Here is a 24,238-nt window from a genome sequence, read left to right on the forward strand (position 1 = left end):
GTAATTACCACGTTAGCGGGCACTGGCCCACTACGGGATACGGGTTTCCTCCCACTGTGAGTTTTAGGCCGTAGTCCACCACGCTGGCCCAGTGCGAGTTTCCCCTGGTAGAAAATGTCTCCCGCCTAACCGTGCTGATGGTGTAGATTAAATTTGCGGAGTGACCGAGACAAATTATTAGATGCTCTATTTCTATTTTTTTATATTCCACTACAAGAAAGCCCTTGACTGCAATCTCACCTGGTGGTAAGATGGTAACGGGCTAACCTGTTAGGGAGCACGGTAGTCAAACCCTTTATAGGTGTCTACGCGACATCGCACCGGAACACTATATCGCTTAACGGCACGTCTTTGTCGGTGGGTGGTAACTAGCAACGGCCAAAGCCTCCCACCAGACAAGACCACAGAAAATTCAGTAATTATAAATTTTCAAATTACCCTGCCGGAAATCGAACCCGGGACTTCCCACTTAAATTAACAGCGCTCACCGATGCGCCAGGGAGGTCGTCTAAATGATCCCTTCACACCTATGTATCTTAAGAGCAAATTTAAGTAGGCAGCGCTTTTGTGCACGTATGAGGTGCACGCCACGGTATATATATATTTTTACTTCATTTGGCCGCACCCTTCGTTCTCGCACGTCCGAAGGTTGACTGGTAAAAAAAATGCATTTAGCGTTGCGCAAAAAAGTGGATTAATAAAAAAAGAATGCTCTTTAGACGACGTTAATAAAGCAAGGTGGAAGGGTGTATTTAGGAAATTCAAATTGGGTTTTCCTCCAAGCCGCCAGTAAAAAGCCTGCGAACCTGCATTGGAGAAGCCTAGCGGGTCTTAGCTTTGAATCCCCTTTTACTTTGAGAGGGCAGACCTTTGTCTAGCACTAAGTACCTAGTAAGCAAGCCCGTATTACTGGGTCTAGTTGATGCCATACGTATCGTTTTGTTTCTGTAGTATCAATTTAAGGTATTCATACTTATATAATAAATGCTTCTTTCTCTTTTATACCTTTGTTTTGATGACTTACCTGGCGCAGCGGTTAGCGCTGTTGTTTAAGTTGGAGGTCCCGGGTCGATTCTCGGCAGGAGATATTTGGGGATTTGTACTTTCTGAATTTTAGTACCCAACCCGATACGTAAGGTAGGTGACGATGATTATACCAAAGTAGACAGATAAATTAAAAAAAAAAAACTATTAAAACTAAGAGAGACCATATTGAGAGAGCGTTAGATACACGCAAAGCAAATATATGTTCATAGTCAGTGGCGTGCATTGAAGGTATGCACAGGGTATGCAGATGATATAAAATGAAGAAAATCTGAAATACTAGTTATAAATACTTAAGGGCAGGCTTTTTATAACTCTTACAAAGCCTATCCATACGTTTTTTATAACTAACACTGGAGATTTTCTTCATTTTGTATAATCTGCATACCCTGTGCATACCGTCTATGCACGCCACTGTTCATAGTTAAATAGCTTTGTATTTAATTATAATGATCGGCCATGCGTAATCCGAGTGCATTAATTGACAATATTCCGATATACCTTCCTAGTTTCATTACTGACCCTATGATGGACTACCACCCCATTCCCCCTCACGCACCCCTGTGTTGTACGCGTTTGATTGACGCCAAATATCGCGCTCAAAACTACCCCCGTGGTCTAGACTTTATTATACAGAATAATAGGGTAGCAATGTGGTGGCGAAAAGCTCATATTTCCCTTTAGTGTGAGGGAGTGTTCTGACGCATGAAAGAAAGAAAGAAAATATATATACACACACTAGAATTAAAATACAACTTAATAGTCTACACAACAGTTATAGGAACGGTGTGATCCCAAAATGGTCTTCACTTAGCATGTTTGCAGTGCGTGACAGTGGGACATTAAAAGATTAGACGACCTCTTTGGCGCAGTGGTAAAGTCTGTGGTCTTATAAACGGCAAGGTATCAAATTCTGGTTGGGGAAATTCGGGTATTTTAACATTCAGAATTTTCTTTATTGTGGTCTGGTGGTGGAGAAGCGTAAAACTATTCCGCGTATCGATACGATGCCGCGTAGGAACTTCTTAGGAGTTTGTGTTTAAAACAACTGCCATACCCCTGACAGTTCAGCTACCATCTAAGACAGCATAAACACTTACCCTTACTTACACTTACCAGGTGAGATTGCAGTCAAGTATTAACTTGCAGCACATTAAAAACATATATATTAAAAAACACAATAGATTAAATTGAGTACCGCGAACCGTGTGTTTCCACATCGAGATTCTTTATTTAAAAAAAAACGCAAATTTCTTAACGTAATGCAACGGTAATGGATTGAAAATAATAAAGCGCAGAAAATAATAACGAAGACTAATAATACAGAAACAAGCTTTTAGGATTAATTAGTATTAAGAATTGAAAGCGCACTGCATATTTTCTACATCAAATGGGCTAGATTAGCCGAACGCGGAATTAAAGGAAAACCCAATACGTATGAGCTACTCGTAAGTGCACTCGCAATATCAATTTAGTTTATGACTTAATCGGATGATCTCCTTTGCGAATATAATCTCCTAGTACATCTACATCTCTGTTAGCGATTATAGTCGGAGAGCCGCCGGGTCAGGCGGTAGCCTTTTTTGTTTTTGGATTTTCTAGTTATTTAAGAGCCCTTTGTGTACAACAGTCTGCTGCCCCGAGCGTTCGAATCAGAGCTTAACTCGTTTGTGTTATATTTTATATCAGCAGAAAAAAAATAACTGAAGTCATTCAAAGGGAAGCTTGAATTGGATATAGATAAATTGAAGGATCTTTTTTTTTAAATGCATATTCAAAATACAAATTAGCCCTTGACTGCGATATCACCTGGTGGTAATTAACGATGCATTTTAAGATGGTAGCGGGCTAAACTCTTAAGGAGTATGCAATCGTACTCCTAATAGATTTCTAAGCGACACTAAATCGCTTAGCGACACGACTTTGTCTGTAGGGTGGTAACTAGCCACGGCTAAAACCTCTCACCAGAGACCAGAGAAAATTGAGTATTTATAAATTTTCAAATAGCCTCTGCCGGGAATCGAACCCGTGGCCTCCTAAATTCACAGCGATCACCGTTGAGCCAGAGGGGTCGTCAAACTCTATCGAAGGATGCTCCTAAGTTGCCCAATATCGCAAAGTTTTCGCTAATAAGATAACGGAGGAATTTCGCAGGAAAACGGAGCAAGCATCATAATTAATGTAAATCGTGGAATGCTAACAAGATAGCGATAAAGAAAAGATTCCCAACCCCGCGATTGAACCCAGGATTTCGTGATCTGCAGTCAAACATGTTGACCATTAGGCCAAAGGCAATTTGGATTTGTTGCAATGCCAATTGTATTTATATTGTATCTGTTACGGAAGTTCAATATTGTAAAGTAGCACTTCAAAATAACCCAATGGCTCTGAGGCTATTGTAGGTCTTATTCGATAATATTCAATAATATAATATTGCAAGGGCCCTGTTCAACAATAACGTGCAAGGATTCTAGATTTATGTAGCTTGTGATTTGATTTCTGCTCGCAAATCGACAGTGGGAACTACAGAGTTGAGGCCAGACATAAGTTAAACATATGAGATCAATAATTAAATAGATACCCTATTAATATATACCGATGGAATAATTCGATTTTGCGGGAAAAAAGCGTTAACAGTCTATGTTAATTAAGGTACTGAATATTCCAAAATAAGTTAAGAGGATTTTGACTATTCTAAAACAATCTAACAAAAAAAAAGTTATGTTATTATAGTGACCATATTCCTCACTGTAGTGTTCCAATCCCAGAACATTATAGAGAAGCAAATGATATTAAAATGCTTCTAACGCACATGACTTAGAAAAATTAGAGGTGTGTGTAGGGATTCGAACTCGGAACCACGAAAGTGGAACTGATGCCCTTACCACTAGTCTATCACAGCTTTGTGTCTCTCTCTTAAGGAAAAGAGCTATTTCTACTTTCTTCTCTCTTTTATGTTGTTCAACATTCTGCCTCGAAGTTTTCGGTTCATTAAATTTTATTAATATTTGTTAAAGCTATAGCAGGAGGAGAGAGAACCGGCCCAGCAGTGGGAGTGGGTAGCGTGCCCCGCCGCTTCAGGCTAAGAGTGATGTTGTTCTAGTTATATAAATACACTTTAACTGAAAGCCAATCGTATCCGGTTCCTGCTAGTTTATAAAGTTACTAGCGTGATATCGTAGAGACTGATAGGGGTATATGTATCATTGCTAATTCGAAGTGAAATAAAGAAAAAGTTTATCTGTGGCTTTGTCCGGGTTCATGTCCCACATTGATAAGCTAAGCAATCTCATACGAACTTTCAGTGTCCGACCAGCCGCGTCACACCGCCAATAAATTGTTCTACTAGTAAGGATCGTCCGAAGAAGAAGGCTTAGATTAGATAGCTATATTCGGAGTGCCTCTACGTAATCAAATAGGAAATGAAGAGATCCGTAGTAGATCTAGATTTACCGACATAGCTCAACGGGCTTAAGTGGCAATGGGCGGGGCACATAACTCTGTCAATGGATGTCAGTGGGAGTTGAGGTGCTTGAATGCCGACCACGCACCGGAAAACGCAAACTTGGTCAATAACCAACGAGGTGTAAGGACGAGTCGCTTTGAGCAAGCGGCTCAGGACCTAAATTCACAGCGATATTTGAACGATTTTGGAACTCTACAAATTACGTATGACATGATTTTATTTATACTCTTTTTTTTTCACCACTCAGAAAAACGAAAAAAAAAGAACAAACTCTTGAAGAATGAAGATATAAGATAGGATACAAAAGGCGGCCTTATCGCTAAGTAGCGATCTCTGCCAGGCAACCTTAGGATTTGGAAAACTGAAAAGAAAAACGAATAGGTGGGGTACACTATTGAGTACATACGAATATATACATACTAATACCTAATGATAAAGTGTGTGTTGAGACTACATAAATTTTACATGGTTATACTTATTTCATTTGTAAAGAGCCATTTAACTTTCGCGCTAGGAGTAAGATTTCTTCTCTAATATACAAACAAGGAGCATAATAATTTTCTACTGAAGTAGGTGCTCTGCATAGTTGAGAAAATTAGCTATTTAATAAAAGGCTACCGTGTTCTCTATTAACCGGATAGTTGTCGCTCAGGTAATAATGTGCAGGATCTTTTACGTTGAATATTTTATATTTCTCAGCTTGCTCGGAATTTAAGACGATGGTAGGTATGGCTGGGACAATTTTAATTAATTGGTATTTGAAAAATCTATCGCCGTCGCGCTGTGCGTGTCTTCCTCCGTATAATACCATAGGGACAGATGTAGTTCATATCAACAGATACTGGTCCACTACACGGCATGGATCTCCTCCCAAAATGAAAAGGGGTTAAGACGACACACCTTTGAGAACATTATGAAGGCATTCTTTCAGGTTACTTCGCGATGTTTTCCTTCACAGTTGAAACAAGTGATATTTGAATTGATTTAAACGCAAATAACTTAGGAAAGTTACAGGGGCGTGCTGGGATTCGAATTCGGCCCCCCGAAAGTGAGGTCGAAGTCCTACCCACGTTGCTATCACCGCTTTATGCAGCTGAGACCTATAAAAATTTGACCATCGACGTTTCGTATTTCTCCGCCCATTTTTCCTATCCAAAACTAAGCCGATTCAATTATTTTTGGCATGAAAATTGATCTATTTCTCTTTCTTCCTTTCGTGTATTTCTTTCTTTCATTTCTTGTTCATATTTATCTCTGAGTTCTCTGAATATGTATGCATAAAAGGTGTATATATGTAAATGGTTTAAGAAGGTAAGATTTTCTTAATTTTTTTCAAATTCAAAAATAAATAATTGCTTTAGAGGCGTTACCCAGTGATAAAGTGAAATACATTTTTATGGAGAAACCCACTAAAAAAAAAGAAACATTTATTTCAAGAAGGCCTACTTTAGCACTTTTGAAAAGTCAAGAATATCTGGTTGACTCTCACACCGGTTCGAAAAGCAGATTCTACCGAGAAGAAACTCAGTAGTTGCTCTTTTCCAACATCAACATTTACCATTTCTCTATCTTGCGGGGGAGCGAAGCTTACTTCCAATCTATCTTGTCATTTCTTCTTAAGCAACGCAATTTGCAGTGGATCATTCGATGTAAGTTTGCTTTCCCTCCGGATTTACGGTTAATGAAAATGATGTAAGGAATGCATCGACATTGTAACTTCTTGAGATGCTCCTGCAGCCAGTTCTAAACAACAATTTTGCAGTATCTACTGAAATAGTTTAACGTTGCTCTAACCCGGCCTTGGTACTAAATGTTTGACATAGGTTGCATGTTTACCATGTTCAGTTTCCAAGTTATAAATTTAATATGTTATAGTAGATGCATTTCTTTTTTTAAAGTGTCAATTGACGAACCGAGATAGTAACGCACCTGATGGTACGAAGCGAATTGTTGCTCCGTAAAGAGGCGATTTTTTTAAACATTCATCATCATCCGGGTCACTACAGATCACAGGTCTCCTCATACAATAAGAAGGGGTTAAGGCCGTAGTCCACCACGCTGGCTTAGTGCGGATTGGTGGATAAAACATTATCATCATCATAAACACCAAAAGCATATGAAGCTAGCTGGAGCTTGCTTGCTGAGCATACACCAGCTCACTCAAAGGAAATGATATATTTTCAATTTATTAAAAGGCGCAGGAGTAACATAATCAATTACGGGCTTATGCCCTCCTACAAAGGTGGGCTGGTGTGGGTACGCAGCATGTTTTGTTTTTATTTATTTTTAAAAGGAGAAATTCCCGAAATTCGCGTTGACAATGCATTGTCATCTGTGTTATATGTCTGCGTTGACCGGCCCGAGGCGTACTGCGCGGAGCAGGCGCGAAAATGGCGCGGCACCCACCCACCCTCGGGGGGGTGCGATTCTACCACCCCCTTTATCGTGTGACTATTCCGGCGGTCACTAGAGATATTAATTAATTTTGCATGTAAATCATTATTTTTCAGTTATTTGCTAAACGCTTAAAACATTTTTTTATATATATACTGCTTCGATAATAGTGAAGTAAGGTCACTACAGACAGACTGACAAAAGTGCTTATGAACTGTGCCTATTTGAAAGAAATGACTATAAATTGTTTGGACTTTCAAAGCATTGAGTTTGCTCATTTAGCAAATAATAGTGGCGAAGTCCACCACGCTGGCCAAATGCTAAATCGCATAGCGGCACGTCTTTTTCGGTAGGGTGGTAAGCCACTGCCGAAGCCTCCCACACCAGAGAAACTTCGGAAGTAATAAACTCCCAAACTACGAAACGAACCCGGGACCTCAGACTTCACCGCTGCGCCTGGGAGGCCTTCAAAGCAAAGTTAATGGCTAAGGCGCAGTTATATAGTTTAATAGCTCACATTTAAAATGCTCATATCTCCGAAATTCTGGAGGCCGGGGCTTGAGCCATTGGGTTATCACCGCTTTATAATCTCATACCCTTCTAGAAATACATTGTGTCTGAGCAGAAACTTGTTCATCATTCTAATCTAGCTACTGCAAAGTTTTAAAATAGATAACTATTTTACAAATATCAGACCGTCCACATCTCCTTTGTAGTCAAAACGGTAAAATGCATTGAAACTTCGTCATAGCGCTTTCATTTTTGACTTGAAGTATCGGACGATACCGAAATACGATACAGCTTGCAACTAAATAACTTTATTTTTGTTCGTCGCGTATTTCTAACATATTTTTACTGGCTCTTGTCCGGGCTGGTAACGGGTTGATGATTTTGTTTTTTTAACTGTCTGAGTTTTTTATGAATCTGCCAGTTGTCATTAGTTTCAGAGCAAACTCTCGATGTTATACAGCAAAAAGTCTTCCTCGATAGATGGACTATCCAACACGAAAATAATTTCCCAAATCTGAGCCAGTTGTTGCTAAGCTATAACCATGCGAACTCTACAGCTTTATAATTTACTAGCAGTATGAGGTCTATAGCTTCGCTCGTTAACAATTTTTAATCCTGTCACGAGAACTATTCGAGAGATCGGTATAGAAAGTACATGCCCTTTTCCATAGCATACCAAATTTCAATGCTGTCTGCCCGCGCCTTAGCTCGTAAACGTTTTTCAGTCCAGATAAAAGGAAGCCCATGTTCTTTGCGATGTCAAAGACTGTGCATAGGTACTAATTTTCATTGAAATCTGTTCTGCTGTTTTTGCTGATTGAGTAACATACATACATAATGATTATAGAAGTACTAGCTTCTGCCCACGAACTCGTCTGCGTGGACTTCAGAATTGGGTCTAAAGCGTCGCTCGTTAACATATCAATTCAATCTTACTACGGGAACTATTTGAGAGATCGGTATAGAAAATTAGAAAGTACATGTCCTTTTTCATCGCACAGGTGACATGTATACAAAATTTCAAACCTCCGCCCGCTGTTTAGCTCGTAAACAATTTTAAATTTTTCCTAATCGGGAACTTATCAAGGAATATAGATAAGAGATAGCCTATGTTCTTTTCGATGTCAAAGGCTACATGCATGCCAAATTTCATACTAATCCGTTCAGCTGTTTTTGCGTGATGAGTGACAAACATACACACTTTCACATTTATAATATTACTAGCCGACCGCAGCGCCATCTGTCGGGCTAATTTATGAATCTAAACTGTCCAGGGAGCCACCCAAACGTATAGCGAAAAATTCATTCAAATCGGTCCAACTGTCTAGGAGGAGTTCAGTGACATACACACGCACACAAGAAATATATATATATACTAGCGGACCCCAGCGCCATCTGTCGGGCTAATTTGTGAATCTAAACCATCCAGGGTGCAACCCAAACGCATACCAAAAAAATCATTCAAATCGATCCAGCCGTTTAGGAGGAGTTCAGTGACATACACACGCACACAAGAAATATATATATAAAATAGATATATGTATATATAAGAATATATATGGTAGGATTATAGAAGTATAGATGCTAATTACAAAACCAACGAACTAGCTACCTGAGAAGAATTACCCAAGAAAATATTTTCATCGAGGAAATATCGCATTTGGGATGCACGCGACACTCGACCTACTCCGATGCAATTTCAAGTTGCATGGAGACAGCCAACGCTCAGAACAGCGTAGCGACAAAGTAGCTTTTAAACTGTACTGGTCTACTTATTACTACTTACTTCATATGAAGGGTGTTTCCATTATAAAACACATTTAAAGTTATAAATTCAACCATTCAAGTATTCAAGGATTCCTTCCAAAGAGATTCAAATCAATGGGGTATTTAAGTAAGATTCATGAAGACTAAAAATGTATGTCAACATTCTAGTGGTATTTTAATTGCTTTAAAACACACATAGCTAAGAAAAGTTAGAGGTGATTGCTGGGATTCGAACTCGGCTCCCAGAAAGTGGATTCGAAGCTACTCCAATGGATAGCTGTCAACGCTACTTAAAGATTAAAATATTTACATAAATTTAAAATTAGATATGCTTTTTACAAAACCGTGGAATTTGGAACTCCCTCCCAAAAGACCAGTAGTCTAGCAGTGGACGTCTATCGGTTGGTATGATAATGTTGAGGATGATACTCTTTGCAATATTTTTACCGATGGAGATTCTCGAACTGTGCTATTTGTGCGTACAAACACACCATCGTTACCGATTTAGAATAAAAGTACGGTGCTTAGAATTTTATGATATCGTTGCAGTGGGTTTTAATAAAAAAAAATTATCTCTTAACTGGTAGTAATGAAGTCAAGAAATCATAATGTTGCGGTAATTTTTGTGAAGTGTGCAAATAAACTTTGATAACTAGTTATAGCTTGCAATATGTAGATCGTGTGCAGTATTTAAGTCTTACAGAAAGACTCGAGCGGCGTGAAGATGGTCCCGCTATCACCACCCCTGGCTATCTATATTTTTTTTAACATTTAAAGATCATTCATCGTTTACACACGCAGTAAAAGTACGTGTGGGTAAAGATATAAGCCTAAAAATGAAAAAATCACGTCAGCCTGAATAACGCATGAAATTTAAAAATCCCTAAAATCTGCGGCGCGATTCGAGACAATTTTTGTACTTTAAACACATAGGTAGGTGTTTTAGCGTCGAGGTAATTAACAATTGGTTATGTTTTAAGGAGAGATTGTGGTTTTTTTTAAATTTCTGACGTTAAGGGAAATAAGAATCGAATGCACTTACCCACACAGGTGAACATCTCCATGGCGCCCGTATACAGGCAGCCGTTATCGCGGGTGATGCCTTCCGTTGTGTTAAGGCAGAAGCACTCTTGGTGGTTGTCCAAGAACCAGCTGTTTGCGGAGAACCTGGCCGCTGGTATGGTGTCCTGGTAGACCACTTCGTTTTGGTAGCGCAGTTCCACGGACCTAGGCACAACATATATCTTAATATACTAATCCCTGCTAATATTATAAAAGTCAATGTAAGTTTGTTTGATACGCCTTCACGCAAAAACTTCTTAACCGATTCTCATGAAACTTTGTACACAGATTTTTGAAAGTGTTAGAAGTAATATAGGATTTTATTTATCCCGACACCATAACTCCGACAAATTATAACCGATTTAAATAATGTTTTTGTACTATAGAGGTTATAATATGTGTTGAATTTTCCCAAACTGTGGTTCGAGATAGAGGACAGAACTCCTCGGTGGATAGCAGCAAACCACTCATTTAAGGCTTAGCGATACTAAATACTTTAAATTTCTTTAGATCAACAACTAAATTTAATGCCACATCAAAAAACTACATCAAACGCAGACCAAGTTGCGGGCAACAGCTAGTAATTAGTATACATATAAACGTGAAGAGTTTTTTAGTTTACTTGAACGCGATGAGCTCAAGAAATACTGGTCTGATCTGAATTTTTTTCCAGTCTTGGATTACCCATTTATCGGGGAAGGTTTATTTATCATCACGCTAAGACCAAAAAGGGCATAGCACTAATGAAGAATGTTTCAAAATCGGGTGTTTTATTTCGTTTCAGAGCTTCCGGTACGTGCGCAGTCTAAACGGTTAAGGGTTCGATAAAATCAAGTATGACAGATTTTTTAAAACCGATTTGGAGACTTAGTAAGCGTGTACAGAAGAATATAAAAGGACATCTTACGAGGAATCTTTGACGGCCGATTGGCGCAGTGGGCTATTATCCTACTTTCTGAGGCCGTGTGTTCGATCCCCTCACCTGGAAAATGTCTTTGTGATTTAAATAAATGATTTATTTATTATTAATTATTTGTTTACTTAATACTAAAATAAGGCCAAATCTAGATTATGAATCTTAATTGTGGCAATGGTGTAATAGGTGCAAATACAAAATAAACAGAACTATCATGTACAGCGTGTGTTCAAGAATGAATAAATAAATAAATACTATTGACGGCCGATTGGCGCAGTGGGCAGCGACCCTGCTTTCTGAGCCCGAGGTCGTGGATTCGATTCCCACAACTGGAAAATGATTGTATGATGAACATAAATGTTTTTCAGTGTCTGGGTGTTTATCTGTATATTATAAGTATTTATGTGTATTATATTCATAAAAATATTCATCAGCTATCTTAGTACCCATAAGCTAAGCTTACTTTGGGGCTAGATGGCGATGTGTGTATTGTCGTAGTATATTTATTTATTTATTACTACTTAGTGTGCGTGAGTGAGTCTTGTTTAAAACATATCTTCATTTTTGATAGATATTTTTAAATAGAACTTTTTTCATGATTCGATTAAAACTTACCGACAGATATCAGTGTTGAAGGCGTAGATGGATTTGTCGCGATTCACAAAAGGCGCGAATATACCCGAGTCGGTACCGTTGATCATATTGCATACGCCGGGTGTCTCATCACCTTCATCATTCTTCATATTAACCCAATTGCTCAGGTAGGAGGAGCCGTTAAAGGAGAATATGTGGCCCAGGTCACTCACGTCCTCTGTTCCACGGCTTGCCACATACAGTTCACTTGGTGTGTCGTGTTTCTGTTGATATTAAGAGATGTTACTTATTTGTATTTATTTATTTTTTTATAAATAAAATCAGCAATATTTCTGATTATTACTCATTCCTCTACAACTAAGGGTTAAAGCTAGAAATAGTAAGATTAAAAATAAACGTAAGTTAGGTACTTGAAACACTTTACGGTTACAATTATAGACCTTCCTTTTATTTTAATGGAGGCCATCATTTTGACGCGTTTGTTTATTTTGACAGATTTTAATGATTTATATAGCAAGTGAGTAACAAAAGTCCGCTGATAATTTTCGGTTAAATAAGACCGAAATTCATTATTATTTTATTTCTTTTAATTCATTCATTAATATTTAAAGGATTATTACTTGAAATCAAAACAAATAAATGTTTAGTCTAGACAAGGTACGAAGCAAAATTTATGGCAGACCCCACCTTATGCGTAACACACCTTATTGTATATATCCCTCTTGTAAAACAACACTTCGATTACCTAGATAAGTTACAAAGAAGCAGGACACATACACTAAACACATAAAGCAAGAATAAAATGTTCTATTTTACTTAATATTCTAAAGTCTAAAAGGTTAGTAATACAATTGTGCAAACTACATAATAAGTATATAAAGAAAAAAAATTGACCACATAACTAGTAAATATCTTCATAATCATTCAGAAAATACTCAATAAAGATCTAAAGACTAAAACATACGAAACAAAAAAAATTAAGTAAGTATTAAGACGAGCTTTCTGGCATTCGTTTTGCATGAGCATAGATTTAAATTAACTACCATCTAATATAGAAGGAGAATCTACTCGTATATACGTTAGTTTTAAGAAAAACACGAAAATTTTACTTACTAAATGTTAATAATATAGTCACTTTAAAAGGTCTTGTTTTTGCATTGCATTCATATTTTTACACGTTATTATGTTTGCCCGCTATAACAACATTGGTATTTCATATAATGTGTTACAGTAAATATATTAGGATTGTTATAAATACGCTAATAATAATTATTTTATTAATAAATAGTTTCCAAGAAACAATTATAATTATATTTGATTCACAATAAATGTTCATGATATTGAGTTAATGGGTATTTTGATCTAAATATGTGCTTTTTCACATGCTGTGACGAATAAATTTTTATTAGATTAGTCTTAATAGTTTTCTTTGTTTCTTTACGTCTTGTTCACACTTTTATGTTATTAACTCTTTTAAATATTTATTAATTCAAAATACTTAAGTATTTTTATGTTAAATCCGAGACTATTTCAAAATGCTATGTTTATGTAATCTTTGTGGCCATAGATTTAAGTAAAACTATTTATAAATATATTTTTATTGTAACGCTGTTGATTACGAATAAATAAATAAATACGACTGCATAATCGATACACTCCTACTACATGGGCTGGAACGATGCAAAGATACCGCCCGATGTCTTAGTCGTTATCAAAAGATTTGTATTATACACATTTGAATGACAACACTATAAAAGTACTAAAATAAACTCAATAAGTTATCTGCTTTCGATAACACTTATTTTCTCGTGATCCGTAGAAAAAAATTTGTTTAAAAACATTAACTTTAAACCACAGTGGTGATTTTAAAAACAGTGAAATTGAGTCGTAATCTTCTTCGGGTTAATTAATCTGTAATAATAATTAAAATTTTAGTAGGTATAATATCTACCTACTACAATTTATTTTAAGATAATCCTTAAGACGTTTTTTTGTTCCGATTTTTTGATAAGGGGTCGCGGGTCAGATTGCTTATATTATAATGTGTAAAGCTCAAACGTGGTTTGACTGACTTCCGGCGAGGTTGTATACATCAGCGTTCCGGTACAATGCTGCTTGGAAATCCATCAGGGGTAAGATTTCTACAAATAACTTTGCCACTAATCTATTCCTATCAATGTGATTTCTGGGTTTGATGCAATTGCGTCTTTAATTTTTTTTTAATAACAAATAGGGTTGCACATCTTGTTGGAAACCCACGATGGATCCAGCATTTTTTTTATTACACTAAATATTGCTTTTACAAAAAAATGTTTTACACCCGGAGGAAATTTATATCGCATAGTTATTTTTTTAAAAAGCAGCCATAAACGTTTTCGTACTTAACAAAAAAAGCTATGCTTAATTTGCGTCAAGATGAGTAAGTAGTTCTAAAGATAATACTGAAGACTCATAGACAACGGGAAAATTTCTAAATATCATGGAATACAGAAATTCCATGCAGACGATGTTGCTGAAATTTTCTAGTACAGTATGTAATAGTAAAGCAACAAAGTTAGAAACTCTATAGTCAATAAAACCAAGCCGAAACTTCTCATCGTAGATAGGGGGGGAAAATATTCCAGTCCAGACAGTCTTGATACTTCAAACATGACACCAAGCGTTCGCATCCATTGCACTAATTAAAACCTTTGAATATTATGCTTTGATAACTATTGCGGTGTACACAGAAGATTGGTTCGATGAGAGTTAGGCAAATAGCAAATTGTCGCTCGTGGAAACGGTATACGGTAACCGAGATGGCAAACAAAAGCTGCGAGTGGTTCTACGTAAAATAATAATAATATTTTCTATCCTTCTTCTGTTGTAATGTTTTTTATGTATGTCATGGCTGCATCATTTATTTTGTTCAAAAGGGATCTGTACCGAAATGGTCCCATTCTAATTTCTTATTGATTTGGGGTAGAGTCTGAAGAGCAACGAAACTCTTCAAAAATGACTGCAAACTTTTGTTATTTCTTTTTATTAAAATGTTTATTAAAGTTTTAGTTTAGTGTTTATGAAACCTTTGAAGGAAGTATTAAGTTTATTGATTTAAAATGCATTTATAAAATTCTAGCAGCCTGGAACACTCGTAATACCATTTCCTAATTAACAATTATATGTTTGTCAAAATTGGCTCAGCATTTCCCACCAAACAAAGAAGCTTCGATTATTTCTTAAGAGCACTATCTGTCTGTAATACTTGGGTTAAGTTGACTCGTTTGAAAGACGTATGTTGTTCGCTAATATGCTAACGAGTCGCTATAAGACCGACAAAAAGCCATATATTAATATCGGCATCGGTGGTTAGAGAACATTAGCTTATTTGGCAAAAAACTCAAATTCTGCCAGTTCTCACATTTTCGTATGTTTGTTTGTTTTTAAACTTTATTTTTGTACACCCCCTTTTAAAATAGAAAAAAAAAAATTAAAATAAACATTTTGGGTGCAAAGGCTGTCTTATCGGACAGGAAATTATTTTCCTCCCCTACCTAATTAACAGTAAAAGCTTGGTCAAAATCGGCCGCACCTATCTCATTATAAAATTGTTTTTATTCGATTCGATTATTCCTTATAAACTCTCCTCTGCGTGTCTGTAAATTAGCGAAAAACTAGTTCAGTAGTATCAAAGACTAAAAACAAAAAATAATATTTAAAATGCATATAAAAATTTTCGGAAACGACAGGAATTAAATCTATGACTCTCTGGCATTCGCGGCCTGAGTGCTTTCCTGATTAAGCTACAACTCTCCTACCGTCAATGCCGAAATTAGTATAATCCTTTTACATAAATTCGATAATTCTTTTACATCAGTTCGAATGTCAGAAATTGTCGGTTTCGAAATTTTGTATATGCATTTTAAATTAAAAAAAAAACGTATTTTCGATTTATTTTCGATATTTCTGCCATATGTCAAGGCGCTACTGCTATCACCAAAGCGCCTGTTCAAAGGCGAGGTGATTATGGGAAAACCTTCCTTAGGAAGACGAATTTAATCCATCTGTGGATCGTAATAGGCTTTCGATAAATGGCGTTAGTACTACGTTAGATGAAATACATGTAACCACATGCATACACTATGATATATTTAGTCCTATTCGAGACATACCAAAGTAATTGAACCGAATAACGCATTGGCTTTGAATGTTCATTTGCTGATTAATTACGCAAAATAGGGATTATTCGGAATACTATATAGTCGATTACTATAATGAGAGCAGGGGTCGTCAAAGCAATGAACATATGCCGTGTGGTCATGTTATTTATTACAATTGGAACTGATGCATCCAGGACAAAATTAGCCCTTTCACGTGGACCTTTAATTAAGCTAAAAACAGTACTCTGTTAATAAATAAACCGATATTGGAACTACTTTTATTATGAATGCTTCTATTGATTGGCAGCGAACTGTGTTTCGCGGTTTTCCATTGTATCCCGCAGCAATGGAGCAACGCATTGGCGTGTTTTGTTTGTACAGAAATAGTAACAAAATGGCTCCATTATATCATGAGCAAACAAATTAAGCGGCTGAAAATGCCAAACTAATCTTATGTCATGAAATTAATATCATCAAAATTGCAGTGTCTGGATTGGAACAGTTAATGGCCTGATACTGTAAAGGATAGATGGTTCCTCAATTTAAAAATATATTTAAAAAAAAATATATATTATTAAACTTAATGCTATAGCTGAGATTAAATTTTAATATATATTTTTTTTCAGTAATATTAATTTTTGTGGACAAATTAAGTGTGATGTTGCAGTTATGAGAATTTCGTACAGAATTGGCCACGCTGGTCTACCATCCAAGCTGTTGACCATCTAATATATAATTATACCCTTAATTGCGCTAATAACAATTTAAATAAATAAGTTCCAACCAGGCTCTAACCAGGTTGCTCTTCTAATAATTTAAAATGACATTGTGAGATGGTGATAACAAAAAAACAAAAAACATCCGGCTAAGTTTGTTGTGGGCTTCTTCTTAGACCAGGACGCGTTTGGAACCCTCGTAGCTTTAGTTTTAAGTTTATGAATGTGGTTAAACGCCATCATCTCACTACCGTGTAATTCTTAGGTAAAAGTGCCACCTATGGGCCTACTTGAATAAAGATATTTTTGACTTTGACTTTGACTTTAAGTAGTATTATTAAGTACATAACATTAGTAGTTATTGCGTCTCTAATTTTGATTGACCGATACTGGAAATCCAGTCCGTAGTTTGAACCCCCCTTGAACCGAACCGAAACTTAACCGTGTAGTAGTGTTTAGTTTTAGTTTTCAAATGAGATTCAATTTTGTTAATTACTACAAAACTAAACTAAACTAAAATATAGCTAACGTACTCGAGACTTCATCCTCGGCATTTAACTATCCTGTCAGTAAAGTTTTGTTATAACTCTAAGTAATAAGTAACTCCGATGATATAGTTCGAAATAGGGATGCAGATTGAAAAACCTGCATCCAGTTTTCTGACAGTTATCTACCAATCAATGGCGAACTGTCATCTTCTCAAAAAAAAATTATAAGAGCATAAAAACCAATTCGTTTTGTTTGAGATCAACCTGTTGGCAACTTGCTAATAATATTTATTGAATTGACTGCAAAAGGGGCCATTAATATCCCCATAAAATAATCCCCTGCACCACGGACGTGCAGGGGATTTTACGATGGCACAATCGCAGAAACCATACCTCACACCTTCGCCACACACCGCGATCATACGTTAGTGGACTCCAGTGCATACCATAACATGCATTGGCAACCTTTAGCATGGTGTCACATAAGCATGCCGTTGCGCCGTACCGGTACTTTCTGTCGCATCCCGCCTCGGTATCCTCAAACGCGCTTATCAATGTCGCGAAAGAAAATCTATTTTCATTCAATTAGAAAAATCTCTTAACATTTAAATATATTTATCTTGTTAAATACGAATTTACGTTGGTTAACGATAAAATATTGTGCACTATCGTCACCGGTCTGCGCTGGCCTTTAGGAATGATAAATGGGTGACGACTTTATTTCTGGGGAGCATTGTTAATGGGGCTTGCAGTCATAGCGAATTGCGAATACTTACATATCTGAGAATAGAAAACTCAAGAATGCCGCCCTCTTGCTCCTCGATGTTCTGGACCTCAGCCGCCAAAGGACGTATCTGAGCGCAGGCGATGGCCCCGAACAAGCCGGGGTTAGCGCATAGCTGGATGCCGTCGAGCAGCAGCGCTCCCACTTTAGTCGTCATAATCGGGTTGTTGTTGGCCCCGAACACGCCGGTCATGGCTAATGCCATAGCAGCCATGAGCACTGGAAACTTCATTTCCGCTGTTTGCAAAACGCCCTGCAACAAAAATATATATTACAAAAGCCGCTATGCCATGTTGCCGCTATACGAAGGGATAGCCTAGTGGGTGGCTTCTACGTCTCTTTCGGTGGGACAAATATGATTCCCGGCTCGCACCTATTACTTTTCGGAGTTATTAGCAATTTTGAACCCAAACGCAATACTGACATGTGTGTGTGTGCGCGCGTGCGTCCGTGCGTTTTTATATGTGTGTGTCCTTCTGTGGCCTTATGGCTCCCGAAGAGATGAACCGATTTTGTTTCAGATGCATTTTGTTTCAAATATTTCTGGATGTCTTTCTAATTAAGGTTTTCGTTATGATTAATAAAATAAAGGACTTGTTTATTTAACTGACAAAAGTTCCAACTCCAAGTGCAATTAGAAATAGTTTTTGTAATGAAATCCTTAAAGGAATTTTCCCCCCTTTCTAGTTTACATTACAGTAAGCAGAACAGTGACAGTTTTGCGAACTAAATAAAAAAAAATTGCTGTGTAGGTTCATTATAAGGATGCTAGCTGTAATCCTCAATAAAAGATATCGTTTTCCGTGCAATTATTAGTACAATATGATTTTTCAATTTAATACGATTTGATTGCATTCCATTACAGTGACTACGTCGAATAGTTGGCTGAAAGTAAAAGAAACGCAGCCCCTTTCATGACGAGAGAGAAGCTTTAGTTGCGCAACGTTTCTCCTTCCAAAGTATGAGACAAGTAAGAGCACAATTATAAGTATTAGGATTTAAAATATAAATATAATAATATGAGTAAGTAATATTATAATCTTTTCGACTATTACCTATATATTAATTTAAAAAAACATTTTTCTTAACTTGAATGACCTGTTTTTTCTTAAAGAAACGTAAATCGTTCCTCTTGGCAATCCTTGAAAATAAAATGTATTATTATTAAAGAAAGATATTTTCAAATCAGTGAATATATTATGGATGATTGAGGTAACAGACTTAATGAACAAAAAATACAACAAATATATATTATATAATATTTGTTATATTAATATATATGCACATTATATTTATTGTTAATCAGGACTTTTTACGTAATTTTATCTAAGCTTAGTTAGACCTTTTAATTTCGAAGAAAATTGCGGCGATTTTAAGAACGCAACGTTTTCTTACATCGATACTATATGTTATATATATAGCGAACTATGTCTCCTCGTAGGCAGGTAGCTAATGAACGGAAGGAAAATACCGTACACTAGTTTCATCGCTGCATTTGCACAAGGGCCATTCCCTATGACGTTTTATAAATAGACGGGGCATCTGCTAACATAAAAGCCATGTTACTACAGGGCCTTACTGTTACTAACTCAGTTTAGATCGATAAATAATCTTTACCGCGAATTAAAAACAAAATAAGTATATGGATGTATATAAAGAAATGTTGCAAGGCGTTCTTATCGCTATCGCCGATCTCCTTGAGCCAAACTAATATAATAGCAAAATAAAGTTTAGGAAAATGGAAAACTTCAATAATCCGTGGTGTGGCAGGTTGCAGCAAGTATATGGTTTTTGCCGCATGTCAAAAGATGCTCGCAGTTCGCTTATAGATGTAGAGGTTACCTAATATTCAAGGTATGCTCGAAACCTACCAGAGTTCTCGCGTATTGCACACAAGATCCAAGTTACTGTTTCGGTAGTATTACGGTTACAGCTCTAAAAGTGAAAACCTGGCCTTAAACACCAATCGAAACTGACACACATCTTTTTTCTTTAACTCTTACGGATTTCATAAATGAGATAAAAATAAAATCAAGTAAAATATTTTATAATTCAGTAATACTCATAAAGCAGTACTTCTATTTGCTGTAAATCGTGCGGGAATTTGGATATTTTGTTCTAGTACTTTACACCATTTTGGTATTATTTCACTTTTGTTAGTTTGTATGTTTGAACGTTTAAACAGTTTTAATGAAGTTGGCTCATTTAGTAATATATGCGAAAAGTGGCAAATGTATAAATGAATGTCGTAGAATATCCATGAAATGAAAGAAATCCTTTTTACTTTATAGTAGCAGGCATATTTCCGAAACATTTTGCTTCACAGAAACGTGTACTCGGGTGTTAAAAGTGTGACATGACCGGATTCGATTTCAGAACGTTGCAAAATAAAACGTGACATAAAATGCGAGCTGGCCGCTCCGTTCACTTTTCCATGTTCACTTTATTTTCCAGTTTTTAGTAGCCCATATAGAACTAAACATAACCAAAATAGTATTTATGTTTTATCTCAATATTATAATAAATAACTGAGAAAAATTTCCTACAAATTTGCATAATTTATCGTTTGTCACAAATAAGGTCGAACATAATTTAATTATTGGTCTTTGTGAAGAACTTCAAAAAATATAATAAATATAAGTCTATGTTGTTTGAATGTAATTTTGGAATACTCAGCATTTTAATAAACACCGGGCTAATCAAATGTTATAATTGTGTTTGTTTGTTTGTCCTTACATTACGCCCTTAACATGTTGGAAAAGAGCAATCTGCTGAGTTTTTTGCCGGCTCTTCTCAGTGGAATCTGCCTTCCGAACCGGCGGTAGAGTCACTACAAACAGACTGACTTGACGTTTCAAAAGTGCTTATAAATTAGACCTACTTGAAATAAATGAATTTTGAATTTGAATTTGCACATCAATCGACTTGAATTTTGGCATAGTGGTAGTTGAAAGTTCATGTTTTATTCCAGTAAAACCAACGCTTTCCACGGGATTTGAAATAAACCGTAATAAATGCGGTCGAGCCGTCAACAGCCACTTTGCCATATATTAATGTCGCCAATATAGATCGCGAACAACGCGTCTAGACTCAAACGAACCTGTATGTTATACTAAATGTACCTAATTCAATTTAGACTGCTAATTGTCTTCTGACTTCGAACTATGAACTGTGGAGACACTGTATTTGTGCCGATACTATCAATAGCATTCTTAGTCTAGTTCCAATTAATTGATCGACGTTGGAACCGTATTGCTTGTGCTATCGTATAATTTAATAATGAAAAGCGTAATATCTCAACCAAATGTTATGGCACTGGAATGCTTTGTATAGAGTTGTGTAGGAAAGTTACTTTGAAGATACCGTCGTCTAACTTCATGCATTCAGATAAATTTTAATGTGATTCGACGTGAATTCTATGAACATGTTACATTCAGGGAATTGTATAAAGGCTGCTTTCAAGAGTTTCGTGTAGCTAAATAATAGTTTAAAGCAAAATACACATATACATCTTGCACGTGAATTTTAATGCACTTACTATTTGTTTTAAAGAGGACTATATAACAATTTATTCTAATGAGACATGCCTACTTAAATGAAGATATTTTTGACATTTACTTTGTGAACTAATAATATCAGCCTATTAATATCCAGCAACAAGACGCAGGACTGTCACTATCTGTCACTGTCATATCCTCTTTCTGTCCTCTGTGATATAGACGGGGCTCATAACTCGGAGAATCTTCCATACATTCTCCGAGTTATATTAGGGATTGGGGGACCAAGCTGCTGGAGTTCCCTGCTCTACAAAGCGAAGTGTTTGTAGACTCGTGGACACGAGGTGGGCAGAGGAAATAAAACGATTTACAGGAAGTCACAAGCGGCACAAAATCATAGCTACTGGAAATCCTTAAAAATACCTAGGTTCAGCAATTAGTGGTGTGCACTTCGTACATGCACAAAAGCACTGCCTACCCTAAAATTGATGTATAACACGAATAGGAGGACTGACACGGATTAATGGCATTTGTTGCAATCTATCCACTGTATGCATACCCTAGTAAGAAACCCAGTGCACGCCACTCGCTTAAATATTGCCAGTTTATTTTAAATACTAGCTGCGCCCTGCGGTGTAACCCGCGGTGAATAATTCCTTTGATTGTCCGGACGTGAAGGAATTTATAGTATTTGTTGTAAAATTACAGATGTTCCTGTGAATGCCATCCGTCCACATCGTTGGGGGCCGACCTACGCTGCGTTTACCGATGTCTTAACGTGTTGGAATGGCGTCCAACACCTTAAGACCCCTATGAGCTATGTGCCACTTCAGCTTCGCGACTGGCTGAGCTATGTCGGTAACTCTAGTTCTTCTACGGTTCTTCTCATTTCTGATTTGATAACGTATAGATACTCCTAGCATAGCTCTCTCCATGGCCCGATGAGTTACTCTGAGCCTTCTTATGAGGCATAGTCTGTGGGCCTCATAATATCATATTGACTATACAAAATTCATACTTTTGATGCATTATTTATATATTATTATAATATTTTTTGCACCTCCCAAAAATGATTTTAGAATGAAACAAGGTAGACTGGTAGAAACTGCTAAGCATTAGGTTTGCCTTTTGTGCATTGTTTTTTTTTGTGCACTAAAAATTATAAAAAAAAAATTGATTGTAAAAGTATTTTGCAATAGAGCATGCTACGGTTTCTCACAAAAAAAATTTTTTAAGCTTATAGCTTCATTGGAGGCAGGTCCCTGAAATAACTTTATCCAGTGCACTCTGCAGTGACGAACGAACGCTTTGACGTTTAAAACAGAAATAAAAAAAAAATCCACTTTCATGAAAGGTACAAAGGGATACGACGGGCGTCACTCTTTTCGAAAAATACTTTCCCAAAATACGAAGCGGGGCAGCGTTAACAATCGGATCCGGCTGAATTCAACTACAAAGCTATTCCACGTGTTGACAATCATAAATCCGAAGTCCGTTCGTCCTATTTTAAATCTGAAAACTCAAAAGACATTTGTTTTTAGCCTGTTGCTTCGGAGGTTTCTCGCCGAAAATGAGGCTCTTAATTGCGGATATTCTGCAACTACGGAAATAACGTCACTGTTTTCGTGTAATCTATATATTAAGAAGTGAAGCTAAAACTTTGTACCCCTTTTTACGAATATTGCGCGGCCGGAGGAGTATGAAATTACCAACACTTGTAGTTTTTATTATAAATGTGAAAGTGTGGATGTTTGTTACTCAATCGAGCAACGGATGAACGGATTTGGATGAAATTTGGCATGTATGTAGGCTTTGACATGGAAAAGAACAAAGCCTACCTTTTAACCCGGGAAAAAAAAGAGTTCCCGCAGGAATAAAAAACTTAATCCACGTGCACGAAGTCGCGGGTAACAGCTAGTAGTGTTTATAGAGAAGGAGTGTAGAATATTTTTTATTTAAATGAAAACATTAAATCAATAAATATACCAATTAATATGTTACTATCGTAATCATGTGATTGACACGTGCAAGCATATATATACTATTTTAGTCCTTTTTAGGTTTATTATACACTCATTGTTCTTAGTTTTTAGGATTATAATTTGTTTGAAAAAAGCAGGCAAATTGGGAGTGTTACCATGGCGAAATGAGTTGTAGTCTTTGATAATAGAACCTATATAAAGTACAAACTTATAATTTAAATAAATTATAGTTGAATATCGAATAGAATAGCGACTACTAATAACCCTTCCACCTTAGACAGGTGAGATACCTTCACTGCAGAAGGCTCAACTAGTCAGTGCATAAATTAAAAAAAAACATACACCTACGGATAGCTAACGCATTAAGGTCAAAGCTCCGACTTCACTGGGTTATTAAGTCAAAAGTACACTGAAGTTTACATAAATCTGCCAAATATGTGTGGATTAACCAAAAAGCGGGCAGCCCCAACTAAATAGAAGTAGATTTAAGCTAAATGTAATATCACTTGAAGGCGGATTAACTCAAATCCGCCTGCTCATTTCAAAAGTTGAAACTATGCTCCTACTTTAAGCCTTCTGTCCACTGTATCTTAATTAAAATCAAAACTCATTTTTCTGCCAACAATGTAAATGTATAATGATAAAATACTATGGCAATTTTGGACCCACAAATGCATTAGTTTAAAGAATATGTTAAAACTGTAATGATAATTTCTAAAAGACATGTTCGCTTGGAAGTATCCGGCTCCGCTTTCATCACACAAGATAGAAAAGTGAATGCTAAAATGTAAAATGTAAATTGTTGATGTTGATAAAGAGCAACTGCTGAGTTTCTTGCCATCTTCTTGTCGATAGAATATGCAATGGTTGTACTTGAAA

At 36.5% G+C, this 24,238-nt stretch overlaps 1 protein-coding gene across 4 annotated transcripts in view; it reads right to left on the bottom strand.

The window, feature by feature from the left end:
* Positions 1-24,238, bottom strand: part of LOC120636582 (sensory neuron membrane protein 2) — a 134,590-nt gene that overhangs the window by 50,380 nt on the left and 59,972 nt on the right. For all 4 annotated transcript variants that reach the window (XM_039908120.1, XM_039908122.1, XM_039908121.1 and 1 more), the window contains 3 exons: positions 17,873-18,133; positions 11,775-12,016; positions 10,224-10,408 (listed from right to left, as the gene is read on the bottom strand). In XM_039908120.1, the coding sequence (XP_039764054.1) occupies positions 10,224-10,408; positions 11,775-12,016; positions 17,873-18,133 (688 nt within the window). The remainder of the gene's footprint in view (positions 1-10,223; positions 10,409-11,774; positions 12,017-17,872; positions 18,134-24,238) is intronic.

Source organism: Pararge aegeria, chromosome Z (genome assembly GCF_905163445.1).
Source record: "Pararge aegeria chromosome Z, ilParAegt1.1, whole genome shotgun sequence".
Lineage (NCBI taxonomy): Eukaryota > Metazoa > Arthropoda > Insecta > Lepidoptera > Nymphalidae > Pararge > Pararge aegeria.